At 39.3% G+C, this 25,607-nt stretch overlaps 1 protein-coding gene across 2 annotated transcripts in view; it reads left to right on the forward strand.

Moving 5' to 3' along the window:
- Positions 1 to 3,104: 3,104 nt before the first annotated feature.
- LOC122967885 (ral guanine nucleotide dissociation stimulator-like) overlaps positions 3,105 to 25,607 on the forward strand; it is a 73,393-nt gene continuing 50,890 nt past the window's right edge. The window contains exon 1 of one of the 2 annotated variants that reach the window (XM_044332703.1): positions 3,105 to 3,981. In XM_044332703.1, coding sequence (XP_044188638.1) covers positions 3,961 to 3,981 — 21 coding nt within the window. In that variant the 5' untranslated portion in view covers positions 3,105 to 3,960. Of the gene's footprint in view, positions 3,982 to 17,321; positions 17,650 to 25,607 lie in introns of those variants that run through there. The other variant, XM_044332694.1, reaches the window with a different exon arrangement.

Here is a 25,607-nt window from a genome sequence, read left to right on the forward strand (position 1 = left end):
AATCATTCCTCCTGTTCATACTGGATATTAAAAGATCCTTCAAATGTGCTTTCATTGTAAGTGATGGAAGTCAAAATCCACAGTGTGTCCTCGTGCAAAAATTAGTCATATCAAGTGAATTTTAGCATCAAAGTCCCTCTTTGTGTTTCCAAGGACAGTGTTTCTTCCCTTAGAGAAGTTGTCATTGGAAAACAAAAATTGTGGACAAACTCTCTATGATCTTTGGTCACCTTTTATCTCGTATTTGGAAATGCAAAACAAAAGAGTGTATGTTTTGTTATATAAAAATATTGTTTAATGGACTTTTGGTAAAGACATAATTTTGACTCATTGCAGAAGTGCTGTTTTTGTTTTTTTCTGATTTCTGTTTGTTTGTTTGTTGCCTGAGCAATTATGAAACGTGTGGATTGCACACAGTGTGATGAAATGGAAAATAACAGTAAAAAAATGGACCAATGTCCTGATGCTATTTTTAAAAAGGCCAACAGCCCTTTCTTAGAAAACTGAACTTTTTTAATGTTGATAACAAAATTCTCACTCTATTTTACAAATGTTTTATTGGGAGTGTCCTTTCTTATTGCATTGTATGCTGATACGGACCTGGACCTGACCGGACTGACTGAGAAGGCAGACAAACAGTCAGAGTTATAGATACCCTAAGATCAGGACCAACCGAGTAAAACACTAATTTATTCCCATGGCAATAACTCAGTTAAATAAGATGTGGTAGCCATGGGGAGTCTGAGGAAATACATGCATACATCGGGGATGTGCAGTATACTTACCATCTATTTATATTTATTACAATTGTTGGTGTACAGTGAATGATATGCACTTTAAATGCCTGCCAGGACTTTGATGGTATTTATGATGGCTGCTATAGACGAATTTGAACTATTGTTGTTTTTGTTTATCTGATGTACTTTTAACATGTCTACATGTTCTGTGCTGTACCACAAATTGCCTCTTGGAGGATATTAAAGTTTTCTAAGTCTAAAATAAACTGGATCAAAACAACCTCTTGTCTTGAGTGGCTTTCTAGGTAACATTAACTCAGTATTGTGTTGCTGCTATATTGATCTAAACTGGGTATAATTTTAACTCGGTGATTTTTAGTGTAGAGTAAAAAAGTACAATATTTTGCTCTTCAAAATTGTACTTGAGTAAACGTATTTAGTTTCCACCTCTGTGGAAATGTAAGACAACACAAGAGACTCTCCTCAAAATAGTAAGGTAGACTTACTGGAAATCTTTGGGAACTTTCAGCCACATCTTGTGGTTTTCTTCAGCAGACCACGGACTAATACTTTTTTGTCAAAGTATTTCCAAGCTCATTATAATCATTACAGTCTTCGTATTATGGAGTCCTGAAAGAGGATACTTTTTAATCTTGTGTGAAGTTATTATATTGTACAAACAAGATAATTTATTATAAATTCATATGTGTGAAACATTTAACCCTTTATTAATGACTTATAATAATTTATAACTGCAAGACCTGTATACTTATCAGTGATTGTGACTATTAAGCAATTATTTATTACAACACCCAAGAATTTATTGTTTATTACTAAATCTTCTTTTGGGTGAAGCTACATATAGAGGGCAAAAAATCAAAATAGCACATTGAATGTTTAAGTAGGATAAAGTAAAACATTTGTAATAGTACTGGTCTAGTATTACTACAACAACTATTATTAAGAGTTTTTATCAGTTTTTTGAACAGGCTGCATTCACATTGGATCGTGTGTATGTCACTAAAAAACAATCAACTACACCATGAGGATGTTTAGAGCTAAGCCAGACTGACTGATCCAAAACTTTAATGATTATAAATCAATAATAAAGAGTTAAATGTTTCATACTTCCTGATGAGTCACCAGGTCTGCAGTTATAATAGGATTATAAGTCTTTAATGTGCTTCACATGTCAAAGTCATTCATGAAAATAATTAAAGTCTGCAGTTATAAATGTTAATAGATTGGTAATTGATAAATTTTCTGTCTTCCTTTATGTGCAAGAGGAGCAAGAATTTCATTGTATGACATTCTGAGGTGAAAATAAAACTTGATTCCCTCCGTTATATGGCGGATGTTTGCATCTGAAGGTTAGTGCACTGTATGTTAGAGACACATGAATTTCTAGCAAATTATCTTGTGCACACATTCAGATACAACTTTATTCGTCCCTGTAAGGGCAATCAGATGCAACCCAAAACACTGTCGATAGGACAGAAAGAAAAATAGCTTGCAATATCAGTGTAAATAATAAATGCTGGCAAAAGTTTAAACTAATTAAAACAGAGAAAATTAATAAAAAAGAAAAAAAAACAAGGCAGTAAAACAATAAAACAAAAGATTGTACAGCAGCAAACTACAGAGGTCGCAAGTTAATGCGTAACAGTGTAATATAAATTACCATTAAATTTAATTTAAAAATTGAATCAGTACTAAAAAATTATTTAATCTACTTCATCTGTCTCTGGCCATCTGTATCAGTGGCAATTTTTTTGGTTTTTGTCAGACTTTTATTGATAAATATCTAATTTTCCACAGCAAATTACACTTTATTCTGTTTTTTTCTCATAATTTGTACCAGATTGCACCACCGTCTGAGTAAAAAGTCCTAAAAACTACCTGTTAAATACCTGAAAATGACCATGAACTTAGAATATGACTGTATAAAAATGTACTTAAGTACAGTACTTGAGTAAATGTACTTAGTTACTTTCGATCACTGACTGTTATCATTTAGAAATAATGTTTAAAGTCCCCCTCCACTGAAAAAAATGTGCTTTTGTTCTTGTCCCTTCAGTTGGATGTTTAAGCCTACGAGTAAGATGTGTGACATCAAAAATAGTTTGGAAGCCAATTGTGGTCCAATATTCAATTAAGACAAGTGTGAAGTGGAAACCTGAAGCCTCCAGTGCACATAGACTGAGAATGGACTTTACAGTTAAGTAGGAGACATCTGTTGAACTTTTAAAATGAAATATATTTGCATATTTATAGATTCAAGATTTTTTTAATGAAGGAGAAGGAGTAGATTTAATTTTAAGGATTTTAACAAGATAATTAATCTTTCTTTTTTGTGGAAAAACAAAAACCATAAAAGACACATATTATTATTCAAAGTAGAGTATCTTATAAACGTCTTAAAACGTGTGGAGGGGATCTTTAAAATCACTAGAACTGAATTGGGGTGCGTTCAAGGGCGTCTCTGTCCCTCTCTGCGTCGTGATACGTGTGGTGCGTTCAGGAGCGTCGTTGTTCTGAGATGCTTGTAGCAGCAGTGGAAGCAGCAGCGTCTTGTCTTGGTGAAAGCGGAGATTCCTCATCAGCCAGCAGCAGCAGCAGCAACAGCAGCAGCATCCATTGAAGCATCAGTGCTTCAGTGGTTAAATCTCCACATCTACCCCCGGACTGACCGCTCTTCCCTGGGATGTCGCCGTCGAGCATCGGTGCGGATTTGCTAAGGAGAACCGACGCAAGAGGAGACCTTTCCGGGGTGTTTTTTCGAGCGTGACTGGAAGGGAGCGGAGCTGCGATGGATGAAGGCAGGAGGAGACAAATAACGTTTTGATAATCGTTGGGTTTAGCTGGCTAAGCTAACGTTAGCAAGCCCTCAGCTCGCCCGTTGGTTGTTTTCCTCCCCCTCCCTGGTCGCTGACCGCTGTGGTGTTTTCCTCCATGAATAAACACTCCTTAATGCCTTTTTTTATTGATGCCGAGACATGCTGGAGCCTCTGAGGACATTTCTCTCAAGGATAAAGCATTGAGCTGTCTACTAGCCTCCCAACGTTAACGCTAGTTAGCTCAAAGCATCAGTAACATTTTTTTTTTCCTCCTTCTCCGTTATTTTTTTTTTCTCACCCAAGATGCTGGCAGAGGAGAAGTGTGTCTAACGGTGAACCTGAACTCGCATGGATACACTCTCCATGAAGGTCATGATACTGAGAGAATGATCATGCTGGAAAAACAGGTAAGAAAATTAACTGAGAAGCGTCATTTAAATGGACACCTGTGCTCATTTGCATATTATAATTAGGCGTTAATCACACTGTTGTTGTGTTGTGGCGGCTTCCTGCACCTCATGCAGAGCTCGAGTTTGATTGAAATGACATGCTGCAGATGATCAATACCTTCCTAATGATAACCTCTTTCTCCCACCGTCTCTCCAGCTAATATTTTACAGATGCACTTGTGTATTTTGCGTTGGTGAAAAGAAACTAAGTACATTGACTCAAGTATTGCAATTAAGTACAATTTTGAGGTATTTGCCCTTAGTATTTCCATTTGCTACTTTATACTTCCACTCCACTACATTTTAGTTACTTTTCAGATGAAGATTTGACACAATGGATAATGTAACAAGCTTTTAAAATACAACACATTGTTAAAGATGAAACCAGTGGTTTCCAACCTTTTTGGCTTTTGACGTCTTACAAAAAGCAGTGTGTAGTCGGGGTCACATTTCACATGTCTATGAGTTGTTAACAGCTCCACCAAAAAGTGATTTTTCCCTCTAAACTTCTCACATGCTTTCATTTCAATAAATGTTCAAATGATCCAATATTTCAGCAAAAATCAAAGATTAGAGAAAAAGTCCAAAAAAACTGAATACAGATTTGTGTATCAGAACTTTTTCTTCTTTCCTCTCCCATTAATCATCTCACCACCCCTCAGATTTATCTGCTGACCCTTTGGAGGGGCCCGACCCCTAGGTTGGGAACCACTGGACTAAACTAGCTAACTGTATATAAAGTAGTGTAAACTAGCTCCACCTCCAGCAGCTACAACAGTAACATGCTGCTCTAACACTGATGCTTCACTATTAATAATCTAATGATGTCATATATAATAATATATCAGTCAGAGGGACCAAACCACTACTTTTACTGCAATACTTTAACTACATCAAGCTCATAATACTTATGTACTTTTACTGCAATACTTTAACTACATCAAGCTCGTAATACTTATGTACTTTTACTTCAGTAAAGTGTCTGAGTATTTCTTCCACTGCTGGTACTTTGATATTTTTTGTGTTTGTAGGAGTGTCAGACTGAACACCTGCTCTATTAGGATGACAATAACATTATCTTGTTTTTTTTATTGTCTTTTATTGTCTTAGGCCTGCCGCCACAAACTATAGTTTTAATTATCTATGAATCTGTAGAGTACTTTTTTGATTAATCAATTAATTCTTTAGTCTATAAAATGTTAGAAAATGCTAAAAAAATGCCCATCACACATTTCCAGACACTTCAGTTTGTTCTCTAACCAACAGTTTATCATTTATGATGATAGAAAACAGAGAGAAACCAAAATGAGAACATTTGGTGCTTTGTATTTATAAATGATGTAACAATTAATTGATTTAGTTTCTTTATTTTGACATTTTCTTGTGCTGTTCTTATTCACTGTACAGAGATCAGTCCAGTCAGACAGTCTGAGGGAAACTTATAAAGTGACCTGTTGATTCATTCATAGTCAACAGTAATATGAATATCATAACAACAATGACAGTTTTACTTACTTTTATTTGGGCCTGCATCTAAACTATTGTTTTAATTATTGATTAATCCTTTGATTAAGGTTTCAAGGTTTATTCCAACACTCGGTGCAAAGGTATAAAAAAAACAACACATGTTAAAAATAACATAAAATATGGGAATAAAATACTGTAAATACCAAATACTACTAATAATGATAAATACTATGAATAAAAAACATAAAATAAAAATAGAAAAAGTACTTAATTAATGAGGCTGAGTGTACACAGGATGTGTAGTAAAATGACAGTGTAGTTAAAGGTAATACAGTATTCTTATTGGTTGATGGTTAAATATTATTTAGTCTATGAGATATTGTAAAATATCACAACCTCCTAAACCTCTTGTCTTTTGTCCGACCAGCAGTTCAAAATGATCACAATTAATTTTTAAAAGATTAAAAAAAAAAAAAAGAAATCAATAAATATTCACGTTTTGGAAGCTTGAAGCAGACAATGTTTGGCATTTTTTTGTTTGATAAATGACTTAAACAATTGATTAATTATCCAGATAATTCCTGATTTATTAACCGGTTGATCCTTTTAGTGATTAATTGCCTATTTGTTTGTCTAATTGTTACAACATTAACACTGATGAACCATTTGAGGCCTTTAACAAGTAAAAAACACAAAACATTTACTGGTTGCTGCTTCTTAAATCTGAGGATTTAAGAAGCATTTGGTTTTTTTTTTTGCTGTTGATAGCGTAGATTAATTAACTTGAATAGAGTAAATAGAATAAATTATTAAATAAACATTGAAATAAATAGTCGTTAGATAATCTGACAACAGATATATTTGTTTTAGTTAATATTCTCCAGTATATTCACTAGAAATATAAGCAGTGTTTTAAGTAAAGAGCTGTGGATTGTAGTATCAGTGTCAGTTTTGGCCGAAAATGGTATGAAACAGCGCTGAAATAATTAATTAATTGATTGAATGTAATTGAAAATCAATCATCAGTGTGTACAGTGTGAATATTTGCAGCTTTTCTATGTTTTCTATTATTGTAAACTGATTCTCTTTGTGGTTTTTAACAGTTTTTTCAGACAAAATAAACACTTAAGACCCAACACTTTGGGTTCCGGGGACTTCTGGTGACGACACGAATGGTCTGTTACTTGGAAAAATAACCGCAAAATACAAATATGGTGTCATTTTCTAAAGATGAACCTAGAAATGGAGTTAGTTGCTTCCTCTTGTGTTCGGACGGAAAACATCCTTTTGTCAGTGGAGCTCATGACCTCTTCTGTCCAAGAACTGTGGGTGGCGGAGGGTCGGGGGTGGGCGGGTGGGTGGGCGGGGGGGGGTTACTTCCTCTTGTTTAGTCCAACAGCAGCAGCAGTGTCCATAAACAAAGGTCGACACATTAATAATACATCACAGCTCCGCAGACATGAGTTGTTTCTGCTCAGGAGCAGAGGACAAACTGTCGGACAGCGTTTTGAGATTCAAGAGGAAAACGCTTCGTCGATTAATCCGTTAATGACTCGACAAGAAATAGATCAATATCAGTGAATTGTTGAATATTGATGAATTGTTTGTGTGTGTGTGTGTGTGTGGAGGTTTCCTCTCTCGCTGTCTAAAAGACATGCAGGTCAGGTGAGCTGGAAAGCGTCTGTAAGTGTTTATGTGCTAGTGGGTCACTATGTGTGTTAGCTCTGCGATAGACTGGCGACCTGCCCAGGGTGTAGTCCGCCCGCCCCATGCCCAGTGCATGCTGGGATAGTTTCCAACCCCCCTGGTGATCCTACACAGGATAAGCTTATATAGAAAATGGATGGATAGATTAGTATGTTGTCATTTGTTCAGCAAAAATACCAAAAAATTTTGCAGGATGTGCATCATAAATATGAAGATACGTTTTTAACCAGACGTCTCTTATCTAACCAGATAAAAGTCTCATTGAGGTTTTTCAAGAGAGATCAGGCCAAGAAGGCAGCATGAACATCGTTAAAACAATAAATACAAACAACATAAACAGACTACAACACACAACACAACACAACGTCCAGTTTATTTGCATCAAAAGACTGTAGACAAACTCCAGTTAAGATGCATAAACAGATATTTTCCAAATATATCTCAAATAGAGCAAGAACGATGAATTTAAACGTAACCACACCACAACTTGAAGTGTCTGCATGGTCCCGAGGGTCCGTATTGGTCCGAATGACGTAAATTTCATCATGTGTCCACGTCCACAAGGGTCCACGCAGCCCAAAATTTGAGACCAAGTGGTTTGTACGCACTGCAAGAGCACCACCTTAGCATGCACCGGAACACCTGTCTCGTCTACTGTGTGCATATATGCTGTATATTCTTATTAAGCTGTAGCACACGCCGTCTTGTGTAAGTATCGGGGAGACAATGAAATACGAATGAAAAACCAGCAAGTTATAGTGGCAAAGCAGCAGTTTAAAATATGACTGGATTATATAACTCTGGAAATCACGACTGCAACCTTGTTTTCTAGCGTGCACGTGTGAAATGCATCTGTGTTTACGGACCTCTGATTGTCCACATGCAAACCTGCAGCCGTCCACTGAATGTGGAAACCATGAATTGTTCTTTTAGAAAGAAGTTTTAAGGCATTACTTTGGGTTTTGGTAACATCTGATTGGCATGTGTCATAATTTTTTACCTGTTACGGTTCATCTTCATAATCACATTTCATAATCAGGTTTTTTTTCAAATGTTTGGGGTTTTGGCTCTGAGAATTGTGACATTTTTTACATTAAATGACAAATCAAGAATAAAATCAGTGTATAATTCATCACACGTTGCATATTTCTATGAGTTGCAAGCTTTTCTTAATTATTTTTCTTTATTTAGTCATTTTTTTGAAAGCAAAAATACCAAACATTTGATTGTTCCAGGTTCTTAAATGTGAGAATACATTAAACTACACTGTAAATTTCTCAAATACCTTTAGAGGTTGTGTGTTATGTAGCACAACAAGCTAGTTAAGCTGTAAACATAACCGCACGTGCTCAGTGGTGTCTGCCGTACACAGAACTGCTCTCCGGAGACTGAAAATGTGGTCGCTGTTATTAGTCTTTGGAGCCGCTTGTAAACAAACTAACGTGACTAAACTCTTCCTAATGAAGGATCATGTCAACAAGTGCAGCGATGTGGCTCGCTGATGTGTTTTTGATAGTTTTTAGACAACGACGGAGGTCTACGGCAACAAGGAATAAGATATATCAAGCTTTGGATACACACACCATACTTGTTGGTTTGGCTCCAAACATTTAAAAAAAAATATAGAAAATAAACAAACTCATCCTTTAAGCAGTGCAGTTGAGTTTCATCAAGTAAACATGATGATTCAGTGTCAAAGGTCACCGCTGAGTTTTGTCCGTGAGGCGAGCAGGATGAGAGCTGCTGCTTCAGGATGTGAGGCTTCCCCACTGCTTCTGTTTAAAGGGTCTATTTAACCCTCAACACACACACACACACACACACACACACACACACACCAAACACATTGCCTGGATCTGAGTGTAAACAACCTTCTCTTATTCTTCTTTTCTCTCCTACACGCAAATCCTGTTTCCTCTCGCTGGTATTATTGATGTTTATCCTCTTTTGGAACATTTATTTGCCTTTTTTTTCTTCCTCCCCTCCACTATTGTAGGAAATGTAGTGTGCAGATAAAGCTGTGAGCTTTTCTGTCGCTGCCACAGTGCTCCATTTTCTGCCCGCTGCTCCAGAAACCACTCGCTCTTGAAGCTTGACTTCACTCCAAGCATATCTGACTTCTTTGTCTGATGGAATGTGACAAGAATCAGAGATTTTTTTTTTCCCCCTCAGTTTTTAGTCCCGAGGGGGGGGGGGGATTTTTTTTTTATTTTTTTTTTTTCAGAAGCATTAGTTTTGTGTGTGGAAGAAGAAGGGCTTGTCCTTGAAATCTCTTGTGCAGAGAAGTGTATGAACAGTGTTACAAAAGTGCAGGAGCGGTGTAACATTTCGACTTGTTGCTGAGTGTTTCTGAGAGTTTCACCGTCAGTCTGTGCAGCTCTGTTTTGTTTTTTTTTTTTCCCTCCTCCTCCTCCTCCTCCTCCTCCTCCTCCTCCTCCTCCTCCTCCTCCTCCTCGGCTGTTTGTCCTAATTTGTTTTTTTCAAATCTGCTCTTCAAGGCCAACTGTCCACGTTTGTAATTTCCAAGTGACCGGATCAGAGTTGTGTGTTTAGACACTGTAATCATTTGCAGGCGTGTTCATGCCGACTGAAGGCTGAACTTTTCCATCCAGAGACTCTTTTTTAGATGTCTTGCGTTTTTTTTTTTTTTTGGGGGGGGATGTTTTTCTTGTGCGCGGTACAAAACAGGCTCCAGAGGAGGAATGATATCTCTTCATCCGTCCGTCCACTGTGCTGACATAGGAGGTGTGATATAAAACACTTGACATCTGAGCGGGGGGTGAATCACTTGCAGATAAATCACATTATCTACATTTACCTGCGTAGACTTGAAAAAAAACAAACATCTTCTACTCTTATTACATTTTGTGCAGAAACTGAGATTTAAAGGTGCAGTGTGTTGGATTTAGTTGCATCTAGCAGAACAGACTCTGCAGAAATGGGATATAATATGTTTTAATTGGTGTATAATCACCTTAAAAATAAGAATTGTTGTGTTTTCATTACCTTAGAATGAGCGGGTCCTCTTCCATGGAGCCCACCATGTTGGGGGTGGAGGGGTATTCAGTTGGTTGCAATCTGCACCCTCACCACTAGATGTCACTAAATCCTGCACACCTTTAAGCAGCCTGAATGAAAATCATAATATGAACTTTAGGGGTAAACAATATATCAATCTTCTTATCAGTATCAGGCAATAATTTTATAAAAAAATAAAATGTATTAATCACTGATATTTTGCACAAATATATAAGCATAATTTTGAAAGTCTTAAAGATAAATTTTACTTTCTAGAAACTGGAAGGAAGCACGTTTCCCCATTTTCATAATAATAAAAACTTCCCTTTTTTTGGTTTTGTTTTGTGACATTCAGCATCTGACTGGAAATCCTTCAAGTTCCAGAAGCTGCACAACTCAGTGAATGCAACAATAAAAATTACTGAAATGTTACACAGAAGAAAAAGTTTGTTTTTTTTTTACCTTTGATTTGAAGTATTTGTGCTCATCTCTGTCAGTAACAGCACATAGAAACAGTGTTTGTGTTTAGTGATAAAACAGGAAAAGTATGAATAAAACAAAAATTACAATCAACATATTGATACTATGGTAACAAAACAACAACATAATGATATATCAGCTGCTATTCTTTTTTTTTTTTTACACACACAACACAAAAACCATGTTTGAAGAGGATGTGAATGATTGGAATGTAAAAACATTGTGAGGCCGTTGCTGAGACAACATGACGACCATAAATGGTATCAGAATGTGTGAGTGTGTGAGTTCATGAACAGCTTGAGGACAACTTTAATCAATACAATAATCAGCAGTAGGGATGTCGATGATTAATCGATGATTGATTCATTGCTGTATTATCCAGTAATGCAGCAGACAGAGGGATGTGCAGTGTTACTCTCAGGAAATATTCTGTAGATTTGTAGTACCTGGTTGTGCCAATGAAATGGAGTTACAGGTGTGTTTGCTGACCTCCCGCAAGGGCTGCATGAATTATAAAACAAACGCACCTCCATGCCATCCAAGGAAGAAAGAAGTGCCTTGATCTGCTCACTGTGGCAGAATATACGTTGTGAATATTCCATGGAGTTGTTGTCTGGTTCAGATAGCTATCATGCTAACGTTAAACTAGCATCTTCAAGAGAAGCAGCGAGCAGCTGCTCGGTTACCGCAGGCCGGGAGGTCAAACAGCAGAGAGCATCAGTGCAGCAGCTACCACGGGTTGAGGTTGAGGTACCTCAAAGTGCCGCCAACGACCGCTAGATGCACCAACTTCTCTCTAGAAATACTACGTCAGTCATTGTTTTCAACAAGTCATTATGGTCTCAGTCTCTAAAATCAGTGTGCTGTGGTTTTGGAAATTATTGCTCCGTTAATAAGTAAGGATGCACGATATTATCGGCACGCCATCAGTATTGATGACATCGGCATCTGCAAATTCTGACGATTATGAGAGGCTGATATGTCGCCTTCTCCTCTGCCGCCTCACTGTGCTTCCCTCGATAGACTGTGTCACCCCGACGGTCCCGGTGTTTCCTCCGCAGGCTCTACTTCACTCGGCTGCCCGTCAGACCCGTTGCTTCTTCCCTCTTAAACCTGAATAACAAACCGGGGCTCAGTGCTCCACATGGAGAGCCGGGGCTAACGTTGGCCCTGGCTCTCTATGTGGATCCAACCAGAGCACCGAGCCCCGGTTGGATAATGATAAATAATAATGAAAACCAACAGGTGACGACACACCCGTTGATTTTGATGGATTATTATAAGGGGTTGCGAGATGATGCGATTCCTTTTACTTTATTTATTGTATTTTATCTCTGTAACCCTCTAAAAGTTATTAAAATAAAACAAAATAAGTCCTCTTTCATTACAATACAACATGTGACGAGGCTTACCAGGTAGACTTTACTTTATTTTAAGGGGCTCACAAGCCAAAACAAGGTTGTGAACCACTATACCACACTATTTACAGTATATAACATTAAACTTTTGACCTCTTTAAGACTTGGGTGGTTTCTCCACTGAAGCAGCTTTACAATAGAACAAAAGCATCCAGCTGTGGTGACAAAACAGGAGATAAAATCTGAGCTTGGCAAACATCGAGCTGCACGTTTCAACAGTGAATATGTTGCTGAATTATTTCAGTCTGTATGTATTGAAACCACAGTGAAAAAGATTTAACACCTGGACTTCTTCTAATAGTCGCCCGTGATGTCGATGGTTTTATTCTCCTGTTGCACGTCGGGCTGTAAAACTGTTAAACACCTCATCATCATCATCATCATCGTCATCATCTTGAAGAGAGGCCTTTAACCCGTCAGATGAGAGCGAGAGCAGCGACGACAGGTTTACACGTAGCAGTCACGCCTTGCAGATGAACTGACCTCCTGTGTACCTGCACCGCCCGTCCTGTCTTTGTCCGAGTCCACAGGAAGCGGACCTGCGGGTTCCAGTCTCGCTTCCTGTCCTGGCTTGGTATCTGTGGAGAAAAAAAGAGGGGAGGAGGAGGAGGAGGAGGAGGAGGAAGAGGAGAGGAGAGGAGAGGGAGGGGGGGGGGATCCTATGTAGCCCTATGAAGAGCTGGCTTTGCCTCCCTGTTTCCATGACAACCGCTCTTCTACAGTATTCAGCTGTGGGACGGCCTCTGCATCTGAAAGCAGTTCCCAGTGGTAATTCAGGCCCTCTTTCCCTTCGGCTACACTCTCTTCTTCTTCTTCTTTTCCTTCTTCTTCTTCTTCTTCTTCTACTGTGTCTGTGTTTTTTTTTTTTTTTTTTTTTTTAAAGCAGCAGCAGCACTTCATCTTCACATCGTTTGCATCTGAATCAAGGCTAAATTCTGTCTTTTCTTTCCCTCTTTCTTTAAATTACCCCGAGTCTTAACGGCTCGGACTCGGAGCCAACACACACTTAAAATATTTATACCGGCTGTTCTTTCAACGTGCAAATATTAGCCGAGTGAAAGAAAAGGAAAAAAAATCTTTTAAAACGAGGAATGAATGATGCTGTTTGCTCAGTTTGTGGGATCATTGTGTTTTATTTTGCAATAGATTTCCCCAAAGGCTCAGTTAATAATTACACAGTGTGGATGTTCACTCTGACAGACCGACGATGATGATGAAACACAAAAAAAGCAAAGCAGAAGTAAAAGCAGAAAGCAGGACTGGTGCGATACAGTAGGTGAGATAAAGAAAACCTCAGACATGTTTTTTCACAGATCTGAGTCTGTTAGTTGCTGCTGTCAGGTCAAAAACAAACTTACTTCCTTTCTATCACGGTTTCAGCCATTTGGGGTAAAAGCCGTGTGACCTACATACCGTGTGACGTGGTTAGACTTCACTTTCACTGGAAATGTTTTTCAGAGTTTTGCAGAAAGGCTGTTTGGGTCTTCAGGTTCAGGCTGCAAAGGTGATGAAGAAAAAAAAAAAAAATCCAAATGTCAATATTGACTCCTGTTGGAGGAATAAGATGTTTCTGATGGTTGCCGTAGGGGAATCCCTCACCTACACACAACACAACAAAGACTGAGAATGTAAATGCCTGCTCTGTAAAGGTTTAGTTTCTCCATTTAGTGTGTTAGTGTTGTTAATTTCCTCAAAGCAGGGGTTTGACGGAAGTGTTGAAGTGTGTTTGAAGGCTCATAGAAAATGAAATTTGAATTGTCTCAATGCTGAAATCAAACTAGATCAACTACAGGTTAATTGTGAAGCCCAGTGTAGATGACATAAACATACTGAACAGGGTTCTCCTCAGGAAATTGGTCAAAAGAGCTGAATTTCATGCAGAATTTGGGTTGGATCTGTGACCGGGTGCCGGTTTTGATAATTGATGAATCATTTTGGTCATATTTCAAGCAAAATTGCCAAAATATTCTTCGGTTCCAGCTTCTTAGTTTAGAGGATTTGCTGTTTATTTTTCGTGTGTGTGTGTTTTTAAATTTATAGCAATCATTTGGAAAATCTATAGGTCCTGGACTCTTGGTCGAACAAAACAAGCAAACTGAAGGTTTTTTTTTTAAAGATGGAGATCCTGAAGCATCTCATCTGGTTATCAGTGTACAAACGCCTCATTCATTAAATTTGTGGCCTTTGCTGTGTGATGTAGTGCTGCTGCTCGTTTCTGTGAAGATTTATAAGCTTAATATTATATTTCATAATAATGTCCTCTGATGTTAGCAGAGGCTTTCTTAACTTCAGGTGAGGCGCCTCCACTATAAAAGTGAGAGTAACACTTCCGGGTACTTAGCCATTGTGTCATGCCCTCGCCATTATTGGGTAAATGCAAATTCTGAGGTCTTTGCCAATTTAATAGCATAAAATAAGAAAACTGTATTGCTTTTTAGCTATTAGGAGCCCAAATCCTATTGCCAGTCAGGCCAACAATTATGTTATGTCGTTACAGATGAATGATCAGCGTCGTTATATAGAAAAAATTAAAGAAATAGAGATTTATGAGTGTCACTGCTAACTGCTAAAGTAGCTAGCAGATCCTAATAGCATGTTAACAACTGTGGGATTAGTGAGAAAGTAGCTAAAAGAAGGAGAGAGCTATGCGTGCTTGAGCAGCACAAGTGTAAATTTAAATTTAGCGGCTAATTAGCCGCTGTAATAAAGACTGTAGCTATATTAACTGAGTTGAGAGCAGAAACAACGCTACTGCTACGTGTAACAGGCAGGTGAAGCTGTTTTACTTAGTACCTATGTTTCAGCAAACCAGGGGAAAAGCTAGCTTGATGCAGCTAGTGCTAGCAAGCTAGCTGCTAACATTAAATTGGGGGAGATTTTCTTGGCTTTTCAGTATATTCTTTGTACTGCCCTTTCAATGCAGCATTAACAGTCTGTTACTGTGTACTTTTAACATTATAACTCTTGACTTTAACATCATTAACTTAGCTGTGATGAAGTGTTTGCCACAGACGTATCCCACTGTTTACCATTTTTAGAATCTCTGCGGATGACCTGAAGCTACAGATCTCTTCTTTTACTGTCCTTCGCTCTTTGGGGAAGTATTTATTTTATTATATGGCATGTTGCCACTAGTTTTTCCGCCGGCACTTTTATAGCACTTATTTTCACCCAAAAGGGGGTGTGTGGGTGTGGTCGACCTGAACAAATAAAAAAAGGTGCCTGTTATATAATGTGTATGCCAGTTAAGCATAATATAACCATGCTATTTTCAACACTTTGTTGTTCTGGATTACTCATCTAAATTATTATCGTCATATTTCAGTCACTGTGGGTGCATGTGTTCAGCCGATTGTGGTTTGTAGTAACGTACAAGTGCTGTGCGATGGCAGTAGCTACATTTGACGTAACATAAGTGACAGAATTTTCCACAACGCAGTAGAGAGTGAACGTGAGCAGCCCGGCACGCAGACGGAAATTTGATCTTCGTGCTAAAATGTGAGCAAATATACTTATCAAATAGAGGAAATTATAAATAAAGGCCTCACTCTAATATAAACCTGCTTCCAATAAAGGCCTGGTACCCTCTGCAGTGGAAGTAAATAAATTCCACTATTAGAGTAAATACGGTATATAGAAATATCTGCTTGTTATTGCAAAGAAGTCAAAGAGAGGTCAGATGAACGATGATCAGATAAATTCACAGTCAATATTTTTTTCATATTCATTACTGACTCATCCTGCAAGATGAAGTTCTGAAAATTCAGACAGGAAGTGCCACGATTTCATCGAAATTTACTTCATATTAGAGGAAGTTAGACAACATAATAAAATCTTGTTGCCACCACAAATTGTGTCATAGGAACCTGAAATTGCAACCTAAAAATTATTTATTGATTTCAAGCAAACTGTAGAAGATGCTGCTTTTTCTGTGCGAATAATTAAATGATATTTTTGTATTTTACAACTTTGGAACAGCTGATTTTAGAGGTTTGGCTGCTGTCTTTGGGCTTGCTGTTGACAGACTTTTTCCTTCCTTGTAAAACATTAGTAAATCTGAGTTTTTGAATATGTTGAACTTGTTTTCATTAGTGAGCAGAGTCTTCTTCTTCTTCCAGGCCTTTTTTTTTTTGCTGGCATAGTCTTCATTTACTGGCACATTAACTGCAACCAACAACATGGAATAGCATGAAAGTGTCAACAGGATTATGTATCACTTTGACACAAGCGTGGATGTGTTTCCTCATGCATCCTAGTAGGAGTACAAGACCCACACTAAACAGGAACCTGCTCACCAAACTTAAATTGGATGTGACTTGAATGTAACATTAGCATGAACAGTAGAAGCTAATACATCAGTAAACACGGAGAAAAGAGCTCCACCTAATAAAATGTCAACGATCAGAAGAAGAAGACATAACAGAGCTGCTTACATTGTTTGATTGACATGTAGTCTCAGTGCAGAAACACCATCAAACATTTAATAACGCTCAGTAAGAAAGGCAGGAGTCAGCATCATCGCAGCAGCTTCAGGATTTTCAGACTCCGTCGGCTTCTTTCATCATCTCAGTACATATTTACAAAAGAAAACAATTTTCAGATGAGGGCTGGTGACCTGCCAGAACGTCTGGTTTCACTTTTTTTTTTTTTTTTTTTTTTTTTTTTACCAGCGACATTAATTAGGGGGGAGGCTGATTCATACATCAGTCACCCTGCTTCATCTTTAATTGGCTCACACAGACAGTCTGGCACTACAGGAGCAAAACAGAGCCGGTCTTTCTCTCTTGATTAAATCGCTGCAGCATAATGAAGCAGAAGAGAGTCAGACGGCAACTCAGAACCCCCCTCTCTCTCTGTGTACCTGCTGCATTTCATTGGGCAACAAGGTTGGGTTTTTTTGTTTTTGCCCAGAAAGATGCATGCAGCGCCGTGGTCTGAGCACTTCTTCAGCCGCGAGAAAGCAAACACACTGCGGTTGTGGCACAACAGCTGAGTGTTGGGCAATACCTCCACAAGACGTAAAGATGTAAAGAGAGCAGCTGCTGACAGTTAGACGCTCCCTGGTGAGGAAGGGAGGGAGGGAGGGAGGGAGGGAGGGAGGGAGGAGGAGGAGGGAAAAGACGAGAAGAGGAAGAGGGAGGGAAACGAGGGGGAGCGCAGGGTTTGTTGGTGGCTGGGAAGAAGAGGAGGAAGGAGGTGGAAGGGTTCCTCTTTTTTTTTCTTTTTTCTCTCTCTCTCTGAGACGGATTCCTCGCAGTCTTCAGTGAGAGGCAGAGCGAGCCAGCGAGGGAGCGAGCAGCCAGCTGTGGGAGTTCCTTCTTGATATATATATATATATATATATTTTATTTTGGTTTGCTTTATCTTTTATTTTATTTTTGTATGTGTGTTGCGAGCGGTCGAGCGGCTGCGCTGCGCTGTGCTGCGTTCAGTGTGCAGCATGGAAGCCAAGTCTCTGTTCAGCCTACACAGAGCCCTCGCTCAGCCCGTCAAGATGTGCATGTTCGACTTCCCCGTCACCATCCTGGACGACCTGGTGAGCTCGATGCAACGCCGCCACACCGCAGAGAGCTGGCTCTGTGTGTGTGTGTGTGTGTGTGTGTGTGTGTGTGTGTGTGTGTGTGTGTGAGAGACCATGAGTGCATTTGAATATCTGTGCTTGCGTGCATGTCTGTAAGAATACATTAAATTGTAATTGAATGTGTGTTTGCAAGTGTGTGTGTGTGTATACCCTTATTCTGTCTGTGTGTGTGTGTGTGTGTGTTTGTGTTTCTGTGCGCTCATGAGTGTTAGCACACATACAGCATACTGTAGAGTACTTTAAAGTATTTATTGTGTGTGTGTGCATCAGTGGTATACCATCATGACACTCACACCAAACATATTTGCATGCGTTTTTATCTTAAGATGCGGGAAATATGTTGTGTCATAGTCACTTTTTTAGAATTTATATCAACAAAATAATCAGTTCTGAGTAATTGCAGAATTGCGGACACAAGTGTGTGTGTGTGTGTGTGTGTGTGTGTGTGTGTGTGTGTGTGTGTGTGTGCAGTGCCGCAGTGTGAGTGTGTGTTTGTGCCGTTGAACAGCTGGATGTGTGGGTGCTTACTTTTGCATTTGTAAGAAAGTAAGTTTATTTAAAGACTCAGCACACTGTACAAGAAGGTATTACACATTATAGATAAATAGATTGTAATGCATGAAAAGTTCAACAGTTCAATATACAATTAAATGAACATCTTACACATCTTATCCAATCTGTTTTAATGTAAAATTTCAATTTGTGCTTAAAAAAACCTGAGTGTAAATGCTGTAAATTAGAAAAAAAAAGTCAAAATATGGCAGAGAAAGTTTGGGTTTAAGGTGTGTTCTTCTTCTGTAATGGGTTAATGGCGCCGACTGGAGAATTAGCGCCACCTGCTGTTTATTTCCTACTATTCGTATAACAGGAATGGATGGAAACAAGCATTAATTAGCATTTTCTTTGGATGGTTTTCTGGAAATTTGGTTAAAATTTGCGCTACATTTGGTTTGACCCTTGGCTAGTAATAATGTATGTGTGGTTTACTTGATTTATTTAACTTTTATTTAACCAGGAAGTGTCTCTGGCTTTAGTAGGGAGATCTAGCGTAAAAATTTGTGTCACAAACTTACATAAAAACACATTAATTTACAATAATCACATCCAACACAACAAAACATGATCTGAGAAATATGAGCGACATAAAACTTGACTTTTCAGAACGTTTACATTCCTCGTGAAACTTTTTTTTAATGCTTGAATGCCTGACATGAGGGCAGCGTTTCCAGTTTTTCCTGGTCTGACCATGAAGAGAAGTTGTTGACTTATTCCAGCCAATTAGGGCTTGTAAACAAACGTCACATGACTCACTAGTAGTTTAATGAGCAGTTTTGGTGACCAGCTAGTAAAGCGCTAGCTATTGCTTTAGCTGATGCTGTAGTTTACTTCCTCTGTGGTTCATCAGGTGACTTTTTCACCTGGTCTTGACTCTCTGCGGTTGTTATGTTGTGCCTGGATTTACTGCTGGCTCGATTTCAAACTCTCTCTCTTGTCATGTTGGTGTGATTTGAGGCTGTTTGCTTCACCTGAATCACACCTCTGTTCCTGCGGGATCAGGTTTTGTTTTGTTTTTTTATTGGTATCTGCCAAATTTCCCTGTGATTGTTCTTACCTGGCCACATGGATGCAGGTAGAGGAGAATAAAGAGGTCACGGTGCTAAGTGTGAACGCTGCCTTCATTCAGCTGTGTGTGTGTGTGTGTGTGTGTGTGTGTGTCGGGCTGCCACTGGCACCGACTCAACACGCCCGGGCAACCATCTCCCTGCAGACGGGGCCATGCTCTTTGATATTCTGACATGTTTGGTCGTGTCTGTATTAATCCCACAGGCGACTAATGAATGTGTTCCTGTGTCAGCTCGTTAATAAATCCTGATACTGGTAAACAATAAAGAGACGCCGGCAGATCTTCTCTCAACTGTTTTCAATCTGCGAGTTTTACAGAAATATAGTTAAATGTGAAGAGCTTGGTATTAAACCAGCTCTTTATCTGGTGACTGAAGTGTTTTTCACTGTACTTTATTTAAAATGGTTTTATTTATTAATATTTTTCTACACTTTAAATCCGTACTCCTCCTCTTTCTCGCATCCTTGTTGAGCAGTTTTGCTTTTATCAGCCATTTAAATGACACTGGTTTATATATTTTTGGCTAAAATGGAATTTTAGTTATAGATGTGCTGATGCCCTCAGGACTGTATGACAAAAACAATCCATTGTCTTGCACATCTGTAGTGCTGTTGTTGATTTTCAGTTCTTAAAGCAACATTTAAATATGGAATAATGGGAGTGTTTCCCACATACTGTATATATCTTTTTTGGCCAAAAGTATGTGGACTAAAGCTGCAACAATAAGTCAATGAATTGATTTGTCAATCAACAGAGAATTCAACAACTATTTTGATAATCGATTTAAAAAAAAAAGCAAAAATCTCCAGCTTCTGAAATGTGAATATTTTCTGGTTTCCTTTGTGCTCTTTGATAATAAACTGAATATCTTTGATTTATAGACATTTGAGGACGTCATCTTGGGCTTTGGGAAACAATGATCGACATTTTTCACCATTTTAAAGACCAAACAACTAATCCATTAATCGAGAAAACAACCGACAGATCAATCGACAATGAAAACCATCGTTAGCTGCAGCTCTAATATGTACAACCTTGTGCACAAACTTGCTTGGACACTTAATTCCAAGTCAGGGAAATCAAATATATTTTAGATAATAGTGTGTTTCCAACTTTGTGGCAGTAGTTTGATGAAGTCCCTTTACTGTTCTATATGACAAAGCCAGCTCCGTAAAGAAATGTTTTTTCCAGTTCAGCATGGAAGAACTTGACTGGTCTACACAGAGCTCTGATCTCAACTGATTCAACACCTTTTGGGATGAACTAAAGGCAGACTGTTTGCCAGACCTTATCACTCAACATCAGTGTTGGACCTCACTGATACTCTTGTGGCTAAAATGGGAAGCAAATCCCTGCAGCCACGTTCCCACATGTGGTGGAAAACCTGAAACCGGAGGAGTGGAGGCTGTTAGCGGCAGAACGTCTATGCTTACACAGACTACACAGATATATACACAGACTTTTAGCCATGTTGTGAATTTTACTGGATACCTGCATTGATTATTTTTTCCTTTCAAAAGTCTGTGTGGGCATTTAGTTTGATCTGTGATCTGATAGAAGTCTGCAGCCTCATAGTAGAGCTGTCCCTAATACCTCTGTTTGGGCTTCGAAGCTCGAACTTTTCACATAGAGCAGGTCTAGACTGGACTCTGTGATTTACAGAGACCCAACAATCCCCCCATTGGCAGCACTTGGCGACAGCGGAAAGGAAAAACTCCTCTTTGATGGGAAGAAACCTCAAGCGGAACCCAGCTCAAGGTGGGCAGCCATCTGCCTTGACCGGTTGGGTTGAGAGAGACTATAATATCATATGTACAAGTCATGCTAACATTAGCCTAATCAAAAAAAAGGTTGAATGCGTGGTGTCGGGTCTACAACCGAGAAACTACTTACATTTTTCAGGTGAAGTGCTAGTATCTTTTGGCATATCTGGCAAACTTTGAAGTTATTCCAGATGCTTGACAACTTTAAGGAGTCACATGTCCTATGACGCTGTGTTGGACGCGCAAAGTTTCGCAGGTAGACGAGATGAGAGCAGGGGTACGAATGTTTGATTACCGATTTTGCTGTTCTGATACGAAGGCATCGAACAAAGCTTTGAAGCATTTGGGTCAACCCTACCTTATAGATTGTAAACCAGCCCTCCTTCATCAGAAATTAGTAGGGCTGTAGTGTCCTGGTCGACTAGTTGGTCATATGCTCTCGTCTGACCAAATTCTCATTGGTCGAATAATCTCCATGTTACTTTCATAAGGAGAAAAGTGCGACATCAACAGCCTTCCAGGATTAATCCATTATTTCCTGCGGCGGGAGGGACAGACTAACAAACACCCAAACACTCAAAACACCCCCGGTGTTTTCACAACTTTGAACTTGCCCAACCTAATGGAGACTGCTGGGTCTAACTGTACTGAGCGTTTACTGAATCAGTGTTTCTCCTATAATTCTAACAACAAGAACTCCCGCCAGGCCAAAAAAATATTTTTTAATGTCAAAAATAACGCCAAATATCCATTGATTCGGAAATCAATAGTGTTTGGGAGTGTCTGTGCAGCGCTGTTCCGGTACGTGAGTCAACCTCTGTGTCGTTACCAAGGAAACTGTTGGTATCGTAACTCCGTTAAGGAATACGGCATTACGTAGTACGTTCGCGTAGCGAGCGGGAAAGAGTGAGCTGTAGGAAAGTGACGGTGGATACGAGCGGAGCAGAGGAAAAGGTTAGCAGTAAGTTGTCAGTCTGGCAGTAAATGTACAGTACAGACTCCAGTGTGTAACAGTTAATAAATGCTAAAAACTCAAGTCTGTTGTTTCCTCAAGTGCTGGAAAAGTGAAGGGGGTTAGCTCCAAAGTTAGCAACAATGGGTTAGCATAACCGACGCGGAGAAATATGTGACTGCGGAGTTCACTGTGCACTCTCTCCCGTTACAGCTGACCCCCGCCCCGCGACTAATCAATTGGTTGAAGATTATGTACGATTTCAGTGGACCAAGATTTTCTTTGATTGACTACAGCCCTAGAAATTAGCTTGTGAATGCAGCTGTTTTGTAGTCGACTACCTTCCACAAAGTAACTCTCCACCTGTGGGAAACGCTCAGCATGTATTTACTGCTGAGTCCTTTCAGGAGATCCCGGTGATACGAAAAAGCTGAAATCACATCCTCCTCCTTTCCAGTCGGTGTTTGAACTCGATTCTCACCCCGAACGGCTTTTAAACAGCATCTGTAAAGCACGTCAGGCTAACTTGTTGCATGAAACATGCTCTAACAATAATATTTAATCAGATTTGACCCTCCGCTGCGCTGTCAGTGTGAGAGGTGGAGATCTGCTGTCAGCTGAATTTCAAACCAAGGTGCTCGCTCTCTCTCTCTCTTTCTCTCTCTTTCTCTCTCTCCCTGCAGTCAGTCTGCTGTTGCATTAGGGTCAGGCGGGGGGGTGATATGTTTGAAATATAGTGTAGGCATGTAGTCTTTAACCACCGGCCAGTAAAAACAGTTGTATAACGCTGTCTGTGGCTGTAGTGGGAGCTTTGTGAAGTCTGAGAAATGAACCGCTGATGATCTCATGGTGATGTCATCGGGGTTATCTCAGCGTACGCTCGGGACCAGAAACTTATAACAGAAAGAAAGTCTGTGTGACAAACTGCAGCAGGAGTTTGAAAGAAGTGGGTTGTTCAGTCAAGGAAGGCCTCTGCTTCTGGGTACATTATGGGAAATAAAGTATTCGTGACCTATAGTATATTTGGGACTAAAAAATCTTAATATCTTAGCTTCTGATGCTTTGATTTTGACCATTTTCTGTTTTTTTGTGTGTCTTGCAAATCCCACAACTTTAGATCTGTGTAAATCACCGGACTCATGGCTGGATCAACCTCCTACGAGCCCTGAGGCTGAATTTCTCCATTGATCACCCCTATACATGGTCGTGCTCAACAGAAATGATTGACAGAAAATTAATCGCCAACAATTTTGCTAACTAAGTAATGATTTATGTCATTTTTTTTAAAGCAAAAACGCCAAAAAAATTAATCTTTCAGCAGCTTCTCTCATGTGAATATCCGCTAGTTTCCCCAGTTTTTCCATGATAACATCTTAATGTGTTTTTGACTGATGGTCAAACAAAACAAGTCATCTGAATATGTTAACTTGGGCTTCAGGGAATAATAATGATCAGCATTATTCACTGCTGTCTGACATTTTATACACTGAACAATGAATCACTTATTCAAGAAAGTAACTGTCACACTTATTAATAATGAAAATAATTAGTTAGTTGCAGCCTTACAGCACTTTTATAAACCACAACTTTATAACAAATGAGCTCGATATAAACTCAAACTATTAAAGTCCCTCTTCAAGACCAGGACCACAAGGTAGCCCAAAATCATGTGGAGTGAAGCTGGACTTATGGCTTTTCTTGGCTGGACTACTCTTGTAATAACAAACAAAAATCTAATATCTAATCTAGAGGCCCTGAACGAGTAAAGTTGTTGTTTTTCCCTTTAACAACATATCAATCAAAACCACATGTGACTGACGAGTTATTGGCTGTTTTGTTCTGCTCTGGCCTTTCATATTGTTGCATGGTTTTTATGATGTCACATTATTATCATGATTAAGGCAGCTGGGTAGAGTTAATTCAACATTAAGATGATGAAAAAATTAGGGCGCAGCCATTTAAAACAAACATTTCATACAACATTTATGTTTATGCAGCAGGCTGGCGGAACAGTGATGTGCGGAAATGTGACAGGATAGTTGACAGGCAGGCAGTGATGGTAAAAAGAAAGTTAAAAACAAACCGTTTCTCAACCGTCAGCTGATCGAGCTGTCAAACCGTCGCTCGGCTCTACAGGAAATGAATAGATGTCTGCAGACTTGTTGATACAGTTCACTGTGGATGTTCAGTAAGTGATGATCCTCTGAGGAACTGAAGCATTTTATCACAGTGTCAACACTGAGAAAACTAGTTGAATTTTACAAGTTTAACTGTAGAAACTAAATGCAGATCAACAGTTAAATCTGACTAAAGGAGGATCATTTTCATTATAGATTTATCTTCCGATTATTTTCTCAGTTAATCGTTTCGTCTATAAAATGTTCACAACTTCTCACAGCTGATGGTGATGTCCTCAGTTTCCTAGTTTTGTCCGAATGTCACATGTGACAAATACATTAAATACATAATACATTTCTTTCTCAGCCTGGGCGACCGTCGTCAGAGAGGAGCTGCTCTCCCGACCGTCCCCGGCTGGCTGCCGTTGGCATGAGAAAGCATTTTTAAATGGCAGTAAGCTCGGAGCTCGGAGGAGCACCTGAATGGCTCCGCTGGCTGAAACAATGGCAGGGAATAAATCCAGAGGCTGCTAGCGGCTAGCAAGACAGGCGGGCCTCTCAACTCTCAGGAGCTGCTTCACTGGGTGTGAATGAGAGGCTTCTTGTCTCGCTGTGTGTTACTGGGAAACTCTCTCATAGGGGATTATTTCCCAGCAGCAGAAACAGGGCGTCTGTACCACTTAAACCAGCGTTAACTGATATTTTTGGCCGCTTGGAGGCAGCGGAAACAAGTAAACACAAACATCACTTTTTAAGTTGATATGATGAAGATTATCATTCATTTGGAGTTTCTGTCCACCTGGTGAATGTAATGTTTTTGCTCTCTACTGTTTCATGAGGGAAATATCTGGGTCTTTAGCTGCTAAATGCTCCACTATGTTCACCAGCTAGTCTACAGCTAACTGTGTCTGTTTGCTGTTTTGGTGCTGAGCAGGTAGTGTACAGTGGCTTTTTAGAGCTTTTTCTCTGAAAACAGCTGAAAACGACGCAATGAGAGTGAACCAAAACAGTTAAGTTGCAGTCGGACAGATAAACAATGAGCTGAAACTCACTATGAAGCTCCGTAAAGCCGAGAGGAGCTGCAGAGTCACTGATAATTAATGATAACAGCGTTACTATAAAAAAACATAGATTATAGCAGCTTCAATTTATCTGTTTGCTACAGATTACCCAGAAAGCCCTTCACCTGCCTCATAAACTACTTTACTTATTTATTTCCTTCATTTCCCAGAATGCCTTTTGACTCTCCCTGGTTTTCTTCTGGCAGTGTTGCTTCATCCAGTCCTTAAAAACAGGGCAAGAAACATTTTATTTACGTCTGCATGCAGTGATTCTTTTGGCCACTTGGGGGCAACAAGCTGTAAACACAACATCGACCTATTATCATCTTATAAAGTCGATGTAATAAACACTTCCCACATCCAGCAGGCACCAACCAGATAACAACATGTACAGCT

Source organism: Thunnus albacares, chromosome 2, assembly GCF_914725855.1.
Source record: "Thunnus albacares chromosome 2, fThuAlb1.1, whole genome shotgun sequence".
Lineage (NCBI taxonomy): Eukaryota > Metazoa > Chordata > Actinopteri > Scombriformes > Scombridae > Thunnus > Thunnus albacares.